The 19521-nt window shown below is 39.2% G+C and overlaps 1 protein-coding gene and 1 pseudogene across 1 annotated transcript; both read left to right on the plus strand.

Moving 5' to 3' along the window:
* Nucleotides 1–640: 640 nt before the first annotated feature.
* Nucleotides 641–1480, plus strand: LOC145991694 (uncharacterized). The gene has a single exon (XM_083127754.1). The coding sequence runs from the start codon at nt 641–643 to the stop codon at nt 1478–1480; it is 840 nt and encodes a 279-aa protein (XP_082983880.1).
* Nucleotides 1481–12913: 11433 nt separating this feature from the next.
* LOC145991695 (puff-specific protein Bx42 pseudogene) lies at nt 12914–13528 on the plus strand (annotated as a pseudogene).
* The last annotated feature ends 5993 nt before the right edge of the window (nt 13529–19521 follow it).

The raw sequence follows: 19521 nt of genomic DNA on the forward strand, positions 1-19521 counted from the left end.
TACTACTTTCTTATTCCCAGAAGTGCAAATGAGATTATTATTTACCTAGCTCTAGTAGTTTTGAGTAATTCATGACTTAACCTTGTAGGGACAACATATCAAGCATAATGTCTCGAAAATGTAACAAGCTAGCTCACTTCAAATAGCATGAGGTGTCTTCAAGACACGTTTCTTTCCACTTAAAATTCATTGGAGTGTGGTGGAGAGAGTACTTTAGCCCTATGTGCTAAGTGCATTTGTGCATGAGTTTTTCTTGTTTTGTCATTTCAGGGAACAGTTCCATCATCCCTTGGTCGATTTAAAACGGTCTTCAACACTACCCAGGAAAAGGAGTTAGCTGCCCATTGCACAGACCTCAACGCAAGATTCTATGGCTTAACGCGCAGGGAACTGATGCAAGTCGCTTACCAGTTTGCTGAAAGTCATCTGGTTCACACAAGATTTAATGAAGAAAAAAAGGTAGCAGGTAAAGACTGGGTAACCAATTTCTGCAAGAGACAAGGTTTATCTCTACGTACACCAGAACAGTGCAGTTTACGTCGGGCAATGGGATTCAACAAGACTGATGTGAACCATTTTTTTTGGCAATTTGCGCAGGTGTTTTGAAGAACGGCCCCTGCCTCCTCCCAGAATCTTCAATATGGACGAAACAGGAATATCCACTGTGCCCCCCAAGTCCCCAAAAGTCGTCAGCCCAAAAGGACAACGAGCGGTCTGCAAAGTGTCCGCAGGGGAGCGTGGCCAATTGGTCACTATCGTTGGTTGCGTCAGTGCTACTGGTTTTCCTGTTCCGCCTGCCATGATATTTGCAAGGAAAAGACTGAACCCTGCCCTCTTTAACAATACTCCTACGGGAACACTTTCAATGATTTCAGACAGTGGTTACATGACTGCAGATCTGTTCCCTGAGTGGCTCAAACATTTCACCTATCATGTGAAACCCACTGCTCAAGATCCTGTGCTTCTGATAGTTGACAACCATTCATCTCACTGTTCACTACCTGCAGTTCTATATTGCCGAGAAAATTTTATCACGTTACTTTCTCTACCCCCTCATACAAGTCACAAGCTCCAGCCGTTGGACGTAGCAATCTTTGGCCCCCTTAAAACTGCCTATGCAGCAGAAGTCGAAAAGTGGATGGTGAATCACCCAGGAGAGATTGTTTCTCAATATGACATTGCTGGATTATTTCGAGCAGCTTACAGTAGGGTTATGACCGTGGAGAAAGCTGAACGAGCGTTTTCTTGTACGGGGATTTATCCCTTTAATCCGGACATTTTTACGGAAGAAGACTATGTTTCTGCTAATGTTCACACCGCACTTACGCCAATCGTAGGAGGTGGTGCAGATTTGATTCCAGGGAGGCTTGGCAGAACCCCAGATAACGAACCATCAACGTCAACGTCTACTAACCCTTGTCCTACTCCATCGGCGAATGCCAGTGTGTCTCAACCAGGGGAAGGGGTCTGTCACCAATAGAAAACCCTGCACAGAAGACTCCTTCCGGATCTAGGAAAGGGGGGTCATCTGAAATTCTCTCGGGATCACCTTTTAAAAATAAGTTAGTGGATAGGCAGAGCACCAAGAAACAGCAACCCCTTCAGAAACTAACAAAAAAGCCATTAAAGATTGTGCAACGTCAACAAGATAACATACAGGCGGCTGCAGATGAAACCGAAACTATCTGCGCTGGGTGTGGAGAGTCCTTTGCCGACGACTGGGTTCAGTGTGGGGTGTGTCATGAGTGGTGGCATGAACAGTGTTCTGATTACATTAGACATGGACCATATGTGTGTGATAATTGCTAATGCGTACTCTTGAACGACCTGTTTAGTACTCTTAGCCGCCTATGTGTCCAAGAGTACGCATGTGCTATCCTTTCATAAAATCTTTTCTGTAGTTTTTCCTTTTACAGTTACTTTCTTTGATTTCTGAGCAATGATTACTAAAGGGTTAATAAACATTGTGACAAACTTTCATGTGTATCTGTGATTTACCTTACTATTTACACGGCCTCAAACGTTAGGTGCGTACTCTTGACCTCCTTTACCCTATGTAACATTGTTATTCGTACACATATAATTTCCGAGGAAAAAATGTCATATCTACTAGTAAATATAATCATTTTAATATGCACCTGGAAATTAATGTTAATGAAGGTTTCACAAACAAATGTCAATAAAAATGTATGTTCAAAGTGTATAAACAGACCATATAATTTGTGTGAAAAGAGAAAAACACGCTGTTTCATGCAACATTGTTATTCGTACAGGCAAGAGTTTCAATCTTCCTTGCACACAGCGCCACCGGTATTAGCGATTTCGTGCAGTTTGCAACTTCGTAACAAGTTTGAACATGCAGCCGAGCTCCCCTTCAAGCGGAATGCTGGCGTAGGTATTGTTGTAGACCTGTCGTCTATCTATCAGCGTGTTCGAAATGGGCAAGGTGAAGGAACTTAGTTCCGATCTGAAGGATGTTATTATAAATTTGGCTCTTAGAGGTTATTCGTTAAGAAAAATTGGACAAACAATCAATAAATCACACTCCACAGTTCAATACATAGTAAACATTTTTAGAGTGGAAGGTTCAACACAGAATGTGCTGAGAAAACCAAAAGAGAGACGGTTGAATAACCGTGATGAACGCTTTATTTTAAAAAGAGTGCGAGAAAACCCTCGACTAAGTGTTCCTCAGTTACGACCGTTAGTAGAGAATGTTGCTGGCAAGATGATGTCCGATCAAACTGTCCGACGTGCCTTGTGGAAGCATGGATATCATGGTAGAAAACCACGAAAGAGGCCGTATGTGAATAAGGTGAATCGCAGGAATAGACTTTCATTCGCGAGAGGGCACACCCACAAGGACCAGGAATTTTGGGATAGTGTTATATGGTCAGACGAGTCCAAGATTAATATACACGGTTCATATGGGATAAATAGGGTCTGGAGAAAATCAATAAAGAGAATGATCAAATTAACACAGTTCCAACAGTTAAACACGGTGGTAGGTCATTAATGATTTGGGGCTGTATGTCGTCCAAAGGTGTTGGTACCATCCAGTTTATTGATGGTATCATGGATGCATATGTCTATTTGAACATATTGAAGAACAATGTAAAGCAGAGTGCCCAAAAAATGGATATGCCGCCTATCTACAGATTCCAACAAGACAATGTCAGTAAGCATAAGGCGCGAGTTAACATGAATTGGCTAATATGGAATGTGCCCAAGCTACTACAAACATCAGCTCAAAGTCCAGACTTAAATAACATTGAGCTTTTATGGTCAATTTTGAAGAGGCGAGGAATCCATAAATCAGGCGTCAAGTCCAAGCAGGAGTTGAAAACTGTTGTGCAAGCCGAGTGGAATAAAATAAGCTCTGGAACTGGTTAATTCTATGAAGAACAGGTGTCAAGCAGTATTTAAAGCCAAAGGATACGCATCAAAGTATTAGAACTGTCAGTCAATTTGCTCTGAATATACTTTTTTCTATTATATTATTAAGTGCACGAATAGAAAAGTTCTACAAAGAATTGCATGTTTCTCTTTCAGTTTCATTTAATTTATTATTGTAATTGGTTAGAAAGAATTGGATAAGATTTTATGTTCCTAATGATATTAGTTATTGAATTGTAAAGAAACAATTTCAAAAGAGTGTATTTCCTTTCAGATATTAAAGCATTTTCTTTGAAAATCCGTGTGTACGAATAAGAATGTTACATACTGTATAAAAAAAGGTAAAGTGCTCCCCTGTGCATAGCACCACGCCATGAAGGCGTATAGGGCCGCTTCCAACATTAGAAAAGTTCCCGGATTTGAACCGGCCGGGGATCGAACCCGGGACCTTGAGCATGGTAGTCAGACGCGTTACCGACTGAGCCACCGCGGCCATTTACATACTGTTATAAGTATTATTATGATATTTATTTTTTTGGGCGTTTTAATGTGACTGCCTCCAATAATATTTTGTCGCCCTTCTCCACCCCCCCCCCCCCCGCGAAGTCAATTTTCCCTGCCACTACGACATTAGGACAATAAATGCGAATCGAATAATGACGACGAAGAAGGAAGGGATTAAACGCAATTTTCTTTGAAAAGCCCCCATTTCCCAGTAGTGACTTGTTCTTAAAATTTCCACACTTAAAAAGGGGTAAAGGGGTCTCGTACTAATAGGTCTTAATTACTCGAGATAAGAAAATAGGCAAACCATCACATCAAATGCACTTCTGGTTAGATTGATTTGATGTTTTAAGGCTACTTTATGCACAGTAAGGTTAAACGGGACTGGACCTACAGCTTAAAGTGGGATCCGAACCACTATGTGCCTCCACCGAGTATCGAACTCGGGACCCCTTAATTACAAGACGACGACGCTACTACTGCGCTATCGGGGAGGCCCTTCTGGTTAGATGAAGTCGTGGATACAGTCTTGCTTGAGGGGCACAAAGTGATTTAGAATGGATGGAGTGAAACTGAGCGAACACGAAGTGGTGAATCACTGAATGCACACACTAAACCAATACGTATTATACTCTCTAAATCGGTAAGTAATGAATGCTTCCACGGAATCAGTTCAGATACATTTTCTGCATGCAATGCAATAATGCAGCTTATCTTTGAGATATCAATATTATTTATTTAAAAATCACAGAGGAAGGCCCTGGATAAGCCGTAATCTCGGATTTGATCTTGGCAAATGTGTGTGTGTGTGCGTGCGTGTGTTTCAAACGAACACGAGACTCTTATTATTTAATAACAGATATGTTTCTTGCAACAACATTCAAACCATACTTGAACCAGAACGTATAGAAGAGGAAGTGTGCGCACTTCGGTTTCTTCCCGTAAGCCAAGTGAATAGAGCGGTGCCCCACCGAAACACTGGCAGCACCTTCGCTTGCGACGAGCGTCTTCTGCTAGCAGTGCGGCCGCGCATTATGTAGAGCGTTGTGTTTTGTTGTGCTAGAATAACATTGTGTACTTTTATTAATGACAACGTTGTTACGTTATTCAGTTTAGTGTCGTTAGATTTGTGATTGATCCGTTGTGACTAGTTTGTGTTGTGTTCAACGCATTATTATTGTGTTTGAGACAGCAGCGAGCGAAAACTACAAGATGCCTACGTGTTTCGTACCCGGCTGTAGATCTGGATATGACTCCTGCACAGGCAATATATAAAGGATCAGAAGCACATACAATTTGAATAAAATGGAATGCTGTCTTTAGAGATAATCGAAATTCCTTCGGTTCAGAAAAAAACGCTAGAGTCCTTAAGAGTGACTTTAGAAAGTACTTTAGAAGTGTCCGAATATTTGTGGAAGAACAATTACAAGTACGTTTTGACAGGAAAATTTAATCAAGATCCCCTAGAACGCCATTTTGGTATATTGCGGTCGTTCACTTGTGATGATCATCCCTCCACTGTGGATTTTCTGCACTTACATATGTGCAATCAATTTACGTACCAGCAAAACTTGCTTTATTTTCGGGCGGAAACTGTGAATACAGGACTGAATCTCCTCTGACGTTTTTTGTTAATGAAATGCGAACTCTGGCAAGAGCAACCGAAAATAAAAATCTTTCGGTGAAGAAGCAACCTGAAAATAAAATAAGGGAAAACATTTCCATTGTTGAAGATGAAATTCAAATACCGGACTGGGAAAACAACATACCGTACTTAAATTAACAAAGTGTTGGTAAATAATACTTGGTGTATCATTTGGCAGGATACACAGTGCGGTATATTTCAAAGGTGACGCATTGTAAACTGTGTACAACTTTTCTGCACGGGGAACCAACTAACGTACCTGCCTCACTTACGCTAATCCAAGACAATAGGCGCCGACTCCATGGGGCTGAATTGTGCCACATGAACTTAACTTTAAATTCACATTTGAAATGTTCTAGACCATCAACTTTGGGGGGCTGAGACCGCTAAACCATCAACTTTGGGGGGAGGGCTATGACCAGAGACAGCAAAACACATGACTTATTATTATATACTAAGTATGTAATTATGAGTATTGTTAAAATTGATATTTTTGAGGAATTCATGGGCTTTTATAAGATTCCGAACACTGAGGCCAAAACTTAAAAAAGGGAGAGTGATTCATTCATTAATTTATTTCAGTGATCAGAGGCCCCCCCCCCTCCCAATAATTTTGACAAGTCGGCGTCCCTGTCCAAGACTATGGTTCGGGTGACAGCTGTAAATACCTTACCTATGCATCGAAAAGTGTTTATGATGTGCTGTTACGAGTGGAAGAATTTGTTGCAGAAAAATTATAATGTGCTAATAGTTTATGGGGTGATATATTTTTTGAGTGTTTGGACAATTTAAATATAATTGCTGTGAAAACTTTGCAATTAGGATGCTGTAAAGATCATGTGCTGCGTACGCTACCTAAACTCGTATTTCACTATCTGAAATGTCGATTTTTCTTCCGCACGAAGGAGATAAGAAAGGAATTAAGTGCCTCGAGGACAGCAAAATCATCTCCGAAATTCTTCAAACTATCCAGCTGCTGAGCTCTTCTCCAAACGTAAGTAACATGTATTTTTGTTTCTTATGTAGTTAGCTATGAAAGCAACGCGAGCATCTTCCGCGCAGTCTCAAACGTCACCACTGCCATCTAGGCGGTGGACCACGACAACTCAGGGAGTGCACACACTATTCCTTCTATACGCTCTGCTTGAACGTTAAAACAACAACAAAAATGTTTGGTAAGATAATATTGCTTTATATCGATCTGTGTAGAAGCAAACTCGTCTTATTATAAAAATTATTCATTTTCTCACTGCAACAACACAGTAGATTATAATTTTAACAAATATTCATGAACAAACACACACATTTCTAATTATATCCTGTATCGTGTGCGTGTTTCTTATTACCTAAACTTTCTGCCGATCATCGATTCCAGTCCAATTGAGGACCTATTGGAAGTGTGAGTATCATTTCTTATTTCAAGTGATGCAATGTATTTCCAACATTTTGCATTAAAATAAATTGTGGTTATTGTTAATACAGTGTAATAAAATATTATTTTAATTGTATAATTACAGGCTCTTTTTCCGTGGAGACATTAAGGCTCGGCTGCACCTTCTGGCAGCCGTAAGGGCGATTGTTTTCAAATTTTCATCTCCACTCGAAAAATTGCTGTGATATTCCAAAATATGAAAAATTACATAAGCTTAGAACTACATCTAGAGCATTTACGTGAATTTTCGTGTAGTTTGCTTTCACGGTGATCTAGATATTATCAATAATTTAATAAGACTTACGTAATCGCGAAACTTTATAAATGTATATTTATTTATAGGGTACACAGAACTACTTATCTACTCGCCAGTATTAACACAAAGATTCTCTTAACTCCAGCACTATACATACTTACACTCTTCATTTGAGCCACCAGTGTATATTGACATTCTTCTTTTTTACGTCGTTGCGATTTACATAGGTACTGAATAGAACGACATTACTAAAACAAAGGCATAATTCAACCATTGGTTATGCAACAATCATACAATGTTTCACATTTCTCAAGAGAGCATAGTATTCTCTCAATGCATATACATACATAAAAAAATAAATGAATTCACACTTGAATAAATAAATAGAATAATATGTAGTACATATATATACACTTGTTGATAAAAAAATACTTTAGAGACACTTAGTCGTTAATTTAGAATTAATAAGTCAAAAGGTTGAAGCAAGGAAATTCGTTAATTTAACTACTAGCAATGACATCATAATAACAAAATTTTAACGGGCAGTCGGAGTAGACTGAAGGGCAGCGGCGTGCATTCTGGGTACGCAAGGTACTCACTGCGTACCCACAACACCGTAAGAAAAAATAATAATTTTCCCCACCTTCTCGGAGCATGAAAATTCAACTATCGTCTCTCCGAAACCCCTTCCACTGCCAGAAATTCTATCTTCCGTCCGAGAACGCTGCTGCCTTGCCCGAGTAGTCTGGCCCTCCAGGCAGTCCCGAACGTCTGCCCGAATGATCCCGATTGTGCCTTCGGTGTTGCCCGCACCCACCCCATCCACCGTGGCTTCTGCCGATTTCCACGAGCAAAAGCTGCTGCCTCTGTTGGGTACCCTAGAAATTCGGAGGGCAATCCCCATTGGCTCCGATCAACCCCCACCATATGTTTGGGTCTTCCCGCGCTCATCCCACGGTGCATTTTCCTGTTCAAAGCACATGGTTCTAAGAAGCCAGGGTACCCAAGATTTTGGCAGCGTCTGCAGTGTTGGTAGTAGTCAACATATATTTTTTCTCGAATGTTTAGTTTACTAACATTGGACAGACACGCTTAGATAAATTAATCCCTGTGATTTGGTTGCAATAAAAATGCGTTGTAAAAATTGATTACTGACATACAAATCGGAGCGGAAGGCAAGAAAATGTTTATCGTGAGGTGAGGGAAATGGAGTGATCGACTGAGTATTGCGTTTTACCTGAAACACTTTTCGGCGTCGTCATGTCAATGTGTCAGAGGGAAATTATATGGACAATTTGCACGTTTCACACCATTCTCAGTATCTGTCTTTCTCATTCTAGAGATCAAAATTGTATTCGTGTCACTTTGCATTTCAGCTTATGATAAGGATGGGTGTTGACTGTTGACCCGACGATATAAATGAACGAAAGAAAAAACATAAACACAATGCTTACTATGGGATTCGAATGTACCCCCGCTCCCTTACGTTGCAAAGTTATGTAAATGGACGTTACATTGTGCCCAACATAAGGGTGCAACATCATATTGGTGGTGGTGGGGTGGGGAGATATCTCAATCTACACACACGCGCGCATATATTACATATACACATAATATAATTATGATATACATATTTATAATGTCATTCCATATAAAAAAATAATGAATTTCTAAATATTTAAAAATGCATTATTAATAAATACATAGAAAGAAATCAATTTGTTACTTTTATATACATGAGATATTTATAAAGTAGCAAACAAATTCATTTACTAACGGGTTAAAGAATAAATTAATTACAATTAATTCAATAAATTACAAAAATAGTTGGAATCGTTTTATTATGCAATAGTTTTTCTATTAACATCATATTTATATTTGTCTTGCATTCTTGTTTTACTTCTATTGTACATATTTTGCTATTGGTGTAGATCTGTTAAATATCTCTTGAAGAGGTAGTGTATGTTTTCAATATTATCCTTCATCTTTCATTGTTATAACAAAAACTCTCCCCCCCCGGGGAAATTTTGGTGTGGGGATTTTTGTGGCCAATATTATTGGTGGGGGGAAATCCCTCCATTCCCCCTCAGGACTTCGAACCCTGCCCAACGTTTATTTGAGCTTTTGAAGTGTGTTGGGATTAATACCATTCTATTCTGATGCATTTTCTACGAGAGTCCGTAATTTCTTCATTCTACAAAATATCTCGTCGACTGACAACCCTGATCCATTCATCTACAAATGTGAGTGGCTATTTCGAGGAAGGAGACACTTGTTACCGCGAGAGACTGACGTCTTTTGTTTCTTCCGTCTTGCGTGTGAAATTTGCAGTGTTTCGTTCTTATTATTGTTTTGTCATTGCGGTGAAGAGGTGAAATAGAAATAATACGGAATCGGGAGTTGTCGATGACGTTCTGGAGAGGGGTTTTTCGTCATATAGTTATGAAAAGAAAGTGGAAATAATCCGAAATGGGAGGCCTGTTCCTGAATTGGAGGACTTGTCTCAGGCTGGAGTTACGAAGGATGGTAAGCAGTATGTTAGGCATTTTCAGGAAAAAACTTACTTATGTGTTTATTTCTTCCTCAACCCTTAATTAAGATATTACTTATTTAAACATTTGTCTGTTCTTTCGTTCCCGTTCAATGTGCATCGCGCTGCATGAAGAAACTAATCAAGGTTGAATTGTTGGGCTGCACGTTTTTTGAGAATATATTTGCGAAGCAAGAATATAAAATATCATACAAATGTTTTATCGTGTTACATCTGAATCTCTCCGGTAGCATTTTAAGGTTATGTCTTTATATTAAAAAATCCTGAATTAGATCCCATTTCAATTTAACTAACTTCAATCAGCTTTAGTGTGCATAAAGGAAGCTTAAATTCTGCTTCCTTTAACGTAACAAAAAATGCGGCAGAAATATTTTTTTTTCTTTTTGTGTGCATATGAATGCATTTGATACAGCCACTAGTTTTGTTTTCAAAGTTTGGTAAATTATCCACTAAGGATTTCACTTACGTATTTCTCTTGCGTACCCTAGTCTAAACGTCACCGCACGCCACTGCTGAAGGGTGCGTCCAATACCTGAATCGGACAAATTCACTGAGAGAAAAAAATATATTACTATTGACTTGCCTATTTAGACTATGAATTAAACTGAGAAGATGGAGCGGGAGGAGCCGAAGGCAGAGATGAATTCGAACCCACCGAAGGTGGCACAACAGGAAAAGACAACGCCGTCTGACAACTGACGTCAAGAACTTTCACCTCGTCCGGGGGAGCCATTGTTACAGGACCATGAGAGAAAACAAAGTAAGGATCTATTCACAAAAATAATAATATATATATATAAAAAATATACAAGATATGACCAAAATATATATTTTGCCCAAAAAAAACTAAAGAAAAAAAATATTGATTGAAAGAAGAAAAAGGGGGGCAACAATGGGAGGGAAAAAAAATTCCAAGTTTCAAATATTGAAAACAAGTGAAAAAAATTGTAATGTTCACACTTAAGCACGGATCAAAACCAAACCATGCGATGCTGCCAATTTTGTAACGCTATAGAAGGGGACAGTTGCAGTTGCCAACAATATTTAAGCTGGAAGCGGTCATAGGCAACAGCAACTGGGAGTGAACAAGACCCATCCTATAGATTACAAATTATTAATTTGCGTCGTACTCCTCACTTAATAATGCGAGAGTTCACGGGCAAAAATCAGCGAGAAGCACGAGGCAAAGGCCCTGTAAACAGTTATATATAACAAAGGGTCCGGCAATGAATGGCACTTTTATGCTTTCTCCATTGCAATTGTTGTTTATGATAGACGCATGATAAGAGGAAGAAGAAGAATTTGTATTCTATAGCATGTTATTGATTGGTTGTTATAGTAACAGTGTGTAAGATGTACGTGAATGGCTTCCAGGCATTAAAGTTACGTTGTTAATTTGAACCTACGTGTTTGTATGTCTTGTAAATGTATAGATAAGAAATCACACACAACAAAACAAGGCTTACATCTATGGCGCAGTCGTACAGGATATTCTTGGTGATTCTTCGTAAGAAGAAGTATGGATGAAGACGTCACGAAGAGTACGCGACGATCATCATTCCAGCATAGGTTTATGCAAGGAGAAGTTGTGTCGGCTTGATCAATTTCTACGCTAAGAACCAAGATTACACGGTTTGTGTATTATTTACAATAATTGTACAAGGCAAATTCAAATCAGTGTGATACGGATTGTGTCTACGATATTGTGATATTTAGTTGACCACAATTATGAATATGTTCGGTTTGAATTTATTCTCTGAGTTCCGGCCAGATTCGGAAGAAGTAGAAGATTATTTAACGAGGTTTGAACAGTCTTGCTTGGCTCATGATGTTAATGAAGCCAGGAAGGTACCCATACTGATTGCAGTTATAGGGTCTGAAGCTTTCAAAGTGTTGAAGAGTATACTTGCACCTGAACCAGTCGATCGTCAAACGTATTCGATCCTCAAGGACAACCTGCTTAAACATTATGGCCAGAAAATAAACAAATATGTGGAACGTTTCAAGTTCAGGCAATGCACGCAGGAAAGTGGTGAGAATGCAACACGATTTATGGTACGTGTTAAGGAACAAGCACTAAAATGTAGTTTTGGCCAGTACTTACAGGAAGCCATTGTAGAGGAAATAATTGTAGGCGTTCGGTCTGACGCCATTAGAAAGAAATTACTATCTGAACCTACATTGACTCCAGCAAAATGTCAAGATATTGTGCTTCAAATGGAATTAATTGAACGGGAAACACAAATGTTCGCACATCGTGAAAAGGAATGTAGTTCTAATGTAGTTGCATTTGCTGGGACACAGAAATTTAAACCATGTTTCCAGTCCTCGCAAGCACACAGAAAGAACTTCGTTAATCCTCAGAATAGAAGTTATAAAAGCACAAAAGAATGTGACAGATGTTCCAGAAGACATGATCTTGGACATTGTCCAGCAAAAAATTCGATATGTTCATTTTGCAAAAAGAAAGGTCATTGGCATGTAAAATGCAAGTTTAGGAAAAATAATGGTGGAGTTGCGAGTAAGACAATTACAAGTGATCAAATATCTACGTCTAATATTAAACCTTTAGACGCTATTGTTGGTGAACAAAGCATACATAATGAATTTCATGGTTTGTCTTTATTGCACGTTGAAGTTAGTGATTCTCATCCGCCAAAAGATAATACTTGCACTATTTCATCAAGCACAGACAATTCACAAGTAGAAGATGATACGCTCAATCGTTCAAAAGCAAGGAGCGTTAGATTCAAGCCAAAGACAAAAGTTGTAGATGGCACTAATGTTCTTATGTCAGCGGAACCGTGCGTAGTTAATCTGTGTATTGATAAACGAATTGTACAATGTGAACTAGATACTGGATCTACAGTTACGCTGTTCAATAGCAAGTCTTTCAAAAAAATGTTTCCTCATCGGCGAACACAATTCACTACACTTAAGTTACGAGGTGTGAATAATAATACTTTGAAGTTGAAAGGTCAAGCATTCATTGATTTATCATTTAATGATGTATTGTATAAATTACCGGTTATATTGTGTGAAGAAGAACTGCGTTATCCGTTGATTGGACGTTCATGGCTTGACAGTATTCATCCAGGTTGGAGGAACTTGTTAGCACAATGTAACACAATGTTCACAAATACAGGGTCCGGACGAAATTACAACGCAGATATTAATACAAAAATAACGGAAAGTGAAGGTTTGAGAGCGCAGCTGGAAAACAAACTTACCCAGAGAGATAAGGAATCATGGGAACGTGACCAACTGCGATATGAGGGACATAAAAGATCGAAGCTCCGGAGAGACAGGGAGAGGGACATTAGTAAACAGATTGCCAATGGAATGCCAGCTAAGAGCATGGCCAGTGACGGCACTCAGTTTGACCAGAAGCTGTTCAACCAATCAAAGAGGATGGACAGTGGGTACGGAGATGACGAAGCGTACAACGTGTATGATAAACCTTGGTGGCATGCACGACCTCCGGGCCAACATATTTACAGACCATCAAGAGATCTGAACAAGGATGTGTATGGAGATGATTTGGAGAAAATAATGAAAACAAACAGTTTTGTCCCAGACAAGGAATTCAGTGGCACGTACCGTGGAGCAGCACGCAGCGGACCTGTTAAGTCTGAGAAAGATGAAGACGATCCTTTCGGTCTGGACCAGTTCTTGACTATAGCTAAAAGAGCTAGCAGGAGACCTAAGGATGCAGAGGGAAGAATGATGGTCGAACAGACTTAGGTGAGATCAGCACTTAAAACAAAAAGAGACTCCAGGAGGAGATGATAGACGCATGATAAGAGGAAGAAGAATTTGTATTCTATAGCATGTTATTGATTGGTTGTTATAGTAACAGTGTGTAAGATGTACGTGAATGGCTTCCAGGCATTAAAGTTACGTTGTTAATTTGAACCTACGTGTTTGTATGTCTTGTAAATGTATAGATAAGAAATCACACACAACAAAACAAGGCTTACAGTTTATGCAGTTAAATTAACGTTTTTTCCTCTCCAGAAAACTTCGCCGCTATACCCCAATGACAACTTTAAGTTTAACTTGCTGTTCACCAGTACATGTGCGTATCTTACAATGGCTTAGGGACGAGAATGCAGGTCTAGCAAAGATACTATTTCAAAATATCAATTTTAACAATGTATCGTGCAATTTATTTTGTATATCATCAAACAAGACGACTCATGAAAAGGTGCAAAAATTAACAATTAGTCTGTACATTACTCAAAGAGACAAACGCTCAATGCATGAAAAGACGCTTATTAATTTACCACACGCCCATGGGCGTCCGGAAGGGGGGCAAGGGGGGCCGTGCCCCCCCTGGAAAACGAAAGTCAACCAAAAATTACATATTTCACACATATAATTTAATTTCAACCACAATAATGTGGGTTAATTATTGCATGAACATGATCAATTCAAATTTAAGCAATGTTTTTTGAGGGATGAACACTATTATTGGGGAAAATATGCCATGTTGGGACCCCCTGGAAAAAAATACCTTCCTTGCCCCTCCCTGGAAAAAATCCTGCGGACGTCCATGCACACGCCCAGCGTGTATTATCACAAACATCATTAATAATTAATCACATGCCAATCACAGATCAGAAGTTCATACATGCATATATTTGACAACGAACATTAACTGATATTACCACGTAAACCAAAGATAATCAAACTTCTACTCTCTCTAGTACTTGATTAATCTGCACTATACATTCACTTTTATTTGACTAGTGTAACTAATTAGGTGGGTACTCAAATAATAAGCAAAAAAAGGGAAGACGCATAAAGAGGCCGTGGAATCAAAGTTACATGTACCCAAACCTAACAGTTACAAAAGTCGTTTGTTTGAGGCTAATGACGTGTATTTTGTACCGTCACCTCAGTCTCGTGAGAGAACCAACTAATCGGGGTAATCCGATCTATTTAAAAAAGGGATACCGTTCGTACTAAAGTCAAAAGATGTTGATTTTTACACGACAAAAACTCCTTAAACTAGAATGGAAATTCTGCCACGGCTCCGTATCCAAATAACTACAATCTCGTTTGCCCAATTTTAATTTAAGGTACAGTTTTTTTTCTAGGATAAATATGTACTGCAATCTATAATTTGCGACACGTGGTCAAATTTATTATATTAACCCACGAAACGTTGAGATGGCTAATATTTTCTTATGAACAACAAATACATCGATATAACATTTCTTGTTGACGAAACCAGCGTCTATTCAATGGTTTAATTCTCCCAGAAAGTATTACAATAGACTAGGTGAAACTGTTAACATTTATACCCAATATAAAACAGCTTCAATCCATTTTTCCCATTTAACCAATCCTAATTTGACAAATTATGTTATATACAATTCTTTACAAATGTTACTTTTAAAAGTTAGAAACGTCTAATCATTGACATTGGCATACACATGACATTTTAGAGAAAATCCTATTTTTTGGTGCTCTTACATGTTTTGCTAAGGTATGTAGTGTACCTATTTAACCCCAAATGTGTCGACTCGAAATTACGTAAGTCCATTCCTTTTTTCTTGTGCCAAATTAGTACCAATTATAACCCAATGCACCTTGCGTAAAACAAAAGTGGAACCGAACGTCACACCACATTACTCTGAGGGCAACCGCGACGTTGTCGTGAAATTGCGAAGAAAACAACTAAAATCCCTTTTTGTTTGCGTTCTTTTTACAATCTCTCTTGATATTTCGACTTGCAATTTAATCCAGCGTAAAAAGTACATTCGTCCGACGACAGTTCACTATTCACTATCGAATGGCCATAAAAGTACATACCTCAATAATGAATCAATTGGACTGCCTAGTTTCTTGGTGGTGGCGACCTAGAGAGCCAAACGTCGCCTTCCTACTGGTCCTTATCCACATACGTCCAAACTTCCTGTACTGCGACTTGTGTCCTTTTCCTCGAACTTCTCCAGTTGCGTCTTCATCGTACGTGTTCCACTTCGTCCGCAAAAGAACAAGGATCAAAATCGCCAACAGTCAAAAGGGCTTCGCGTAGTCATCACCGCTACTTGCTACCATCTCTCGAAACACCAACTCTCTCACATATTGTTCACATGCAGTCGCAAAAAGGTAAGTTCTTGTCGAGTTCGAGAGATAAAGAAAGCCACTGCTACCGAAGGTCGACGGAGTAGGAGGAGGTATGTCTTGCCAAACGTGCCCATGCTTCCATCAAGTCGAGACTGCTCCTTCGCAACTCCTCCTTCGCAACTTGCAGTTTGATGCGTAATCGCGTAAACCAAGAAATGCCACTGAGGGCCTCTAGCGGCAATTCGACCAACTAGCCCTAATAAACGGCTGACGCAAGGCGTACCGAAATGATGAGGAAGAATGTGAGGCTTTTCTACGCGATAATATAATGTAATACTTTTATTACTGATCTGCGTAGAAAAACGTCACACTAGAAACCTTTAAATGTACTCTAATTGTTTGTGCTGATTCTAGTGTATTTAATGCTACCGTTAGGGGTAATGAAGGTAAACGATTCTACTAGAATTAAGTGGGTTCGGTCAAGCATTATCCGTTATTTTTACAAGTTGTTGTTCGATTTGTCGCAATTTTACATTATGAAGCAAGGGTTGAATTAACACGCTAATGTGGCACTATTAGACCCAAGAACACGACCTGCGTGTCTGTTAATTTCCCCTCCACATGCTCAGCGGTTATTTAACTGCGTGCGCCTGGCTTCTAACAAGAATATACGTTGCACAAAGGAGCACCAAACGTGATTTAACTTTAAGTTCAATTGGTTATATCTACACGAGTTCTTTTCCTTTTACGTAGAAACTGATATTGGTTTACTTTTATCTGTTCGTGAGACAAAAAAAGGGGGGGAGATCAAAAAAAGAAAAGGTATCGTCGCCTTAATGCGGGATAAAACAGGACATTAAGCGCAGCAAATGTATGATACTGTATTTTACATTCCTATTGCCACAGCGGAGTATTTACGTACCTAGCAAGAAATGTTCAGTCAAAAGCCCAAAAACACCATGCTCAATTTACAGTCCTTTTTACCTTTTGTAGTGTCCTATTGCACGTGTGGAGCAAATGGTTGGCTTCTATTTGATTCGGCCCATGGCCAGGCATGTCTCTCACTGGACGAGGAAGTACAAGGAAGTAGGTGTAGCTGCTGCAAAAACTGGTCGCGTACGCTTGGGTTCCTGCCGATGAAGTGTGTGAGACTATGTGCCGAGATTTTACGGCAAGCCAGCTAGTGCGAAAACCGCCACTAGAGGCAGCACATGGAGAGCTATCAGGTGGCGACGCCATCTGATGGCCGAAAATTGAACTTTGAACATGCTCGTAGTTAGTACTTTAAACTAAACTATTTTTATAACGGAAGAATATATATCAAAAGTTAACTGTACAACAAACCAGAAATGTTGTTGACTTTATCCATTCTTTTGCTTTGCCGAGAATCACTTACCAAAGGCACGATCTCTGCCATTTCGAGTGGCAAGTTTGTTCCTTCCTTAACACGTGTATAGCGTAAGGTTCATTTCGTGCTGGTGAAGACGAATGTTGAAAGGGAGGAAACACTGCTACACACACACTGAAGACGGCGACGAGACAGAGACTGATTCTCGGTTTCTCTGAAGGAAGTTTGCGTACAACCAAGTTGCACACGTAAACATAATCTGCAACAATTTTGAAATACATACTACTGGTGGCTCTATTCTCACTCACTCATGGTGGACAGATAATAAGGTAATGTTTTATTCTGGTTACCACAAGTTGTAAACACGTTTTTTATATCAGTAGCAACAAACTACTACATTAACAACCAATGACGACTCGTGGCTTTTTTGGGGTGTAGGAAGAAGTTATGATAAATCGAAGATAGTTTGAAAAATTGCGTACGATGGCTCAAGAAATGGGTTCTGAACAGAACTTGAAACGGTTTTAGAAAACCATTTGTTTACCTCAATTTTCTACCGATTTTCTGCCATCAAATTTCCTTACCAACAAAATCTGACAAGATAAAGAAAGATAGAGGATGGATTATGGTATGGCTGTGAAAAGCTGGTCGCTGTGTAGACATACTCTCTTTTATTTTAAGCATTTCCGCTGGTGAAGCAAAAATAAGATTTGGACCTAATTCTGTTTTTATTTCCTCAAAACATAATCCTTTGAATTAGATCTCCCAGAGCCTCGAGTTTGAAGATTATGCTATATTTTACCATCATGCCAAAGGCAGGGTGCTACGTTCCAACAAACATCAAACTGTGCTAGATTTAGTACCATTTTTCTGGGGTTGGCATCACTGACTGAGGAAACCCTCGATGCTTCCTCGCTGGATGCTTTAAAACCGCAACCTTCCCCACTGTCTCTTTTCCACTCCTCACCCATCTACTAGCGAGGTTCCTCAGTCGGGGCAGCAAAACCTGTGCGTCCATCGTCTTTGGGCAGTGGCTGGAGCGAGCGACAGCAGTCAACTCTTGACAGTAGCTAACTTAGTCAATTGTACGTAAATTGAGCTCATAATTTTATAACGCGCATTATTATTAAACTCCTAAAAAAGTAGAGAACTTGAAGCAAGTATAAATGAACTGTAGGAAGTTCCTCACTTCCTACATCGCCCTGTGAACAACACCTAGCACCTCTGTGGAAGGACCTTGTTTGACGGAGTGCAAATTTTTAAAATTGTTATTTCAATCACGAAATGAGATTCTTGCACTTAACTTTATTTCATCATGTGCGCCGGCACATAAAAAGTATTTTAACCCTAAAAAATCAACTTCATGAAAAAGTGGACTTGTGCCCATTTTTCGTGGAGGTCCTCAATTGCGAACTGTTAAAGTTTGAACGAGAGCACAGTTCACATTTAATTTTCAAATACAAAACAACACTTACATTCTTCATCTTGTTGGTCAAATTTAGGCTTTAGAAAATTATAAAAAGCCAATGAATTCTAAATCTGCTTTTCAGGGACAGTTTTTTTTTTTGTGTGTGTCTCCATATTTGTAAGATATGATCTACGGAAACGATTATCACGTGAGCATTGTTGTACTGTTACATTGTCGTAAGCCATGTTAAGGCTCGCGTTGGCGAATGAAGAAATAATATTCTATTTATTTTTAGTGAATTACAAAATAGAAAAGAAATGGAATGACTGATGTGCACAATAATTAATTAATAATAATCAGGGAACGGATTTATATGTAAATATATATTTATGCATGAAGATCTTTGCTCATCATGGCATATAGACTCGAAAAATTCAGTTAATATTTTGGCTCATATTTTAGTTATTTTTACATATTATTTCCATATTTCAGAACATTTCTCAAAATATACTCCATAGTTCCCGCAATAACTATATGTGACGGTGTGACCGAAAGAGTTGGGTCAATTTCTTCCGAATAACTGACAAAGTCCGAAGCGACGATAAGCAAACGGAAGTTTACGACTTTTATATACCCTCCAATTGCGTCAATTTCAAGCTATATGCCCATCATTAATGCTGATATATCTGAATTGACAACTGACGTGCACAGCTGTGAGAATGACAGTAGCAGTCCAAGGACAGTGTAAGAGTTCATTGATGAACGTGGGCAAGTTATACAATGAATCTGAAGTGCGATTTACCTAAATCAGTGGCGTGGAGAGCCATAGGAAGGATGGAAGCTGGACAGACAGCGAGAGGTATCTGTAGCCCTTGGAGTGTCTAGTGCCATTTCTCAACTGTA

Source organism: Lepisma saccharinum, chromosome 8 (genome assembly GCF_977018435.1).
Source record: "Lepisma saccharinum chromosome 8, izLepSacc3.1, whole genome shotgun sequence".
NCBI classification, from domain to species: domain Eukaryota; kingdom Metazoa; phylum Arthropoda; class Insecta; order Zygentoma; family Lepismatidae; genus Lepisma; species Lepisma saccharinum.

What these genes read in the sequence shown, in the direction of transcription:
- LOC145991694 (XM_083127754.1), top strand. Translation starts at nt 641, where the DNA reads ATGGACGAAACAGGAATATCCACTGTGCCCCCCAAGTCCCCAAAAGTC.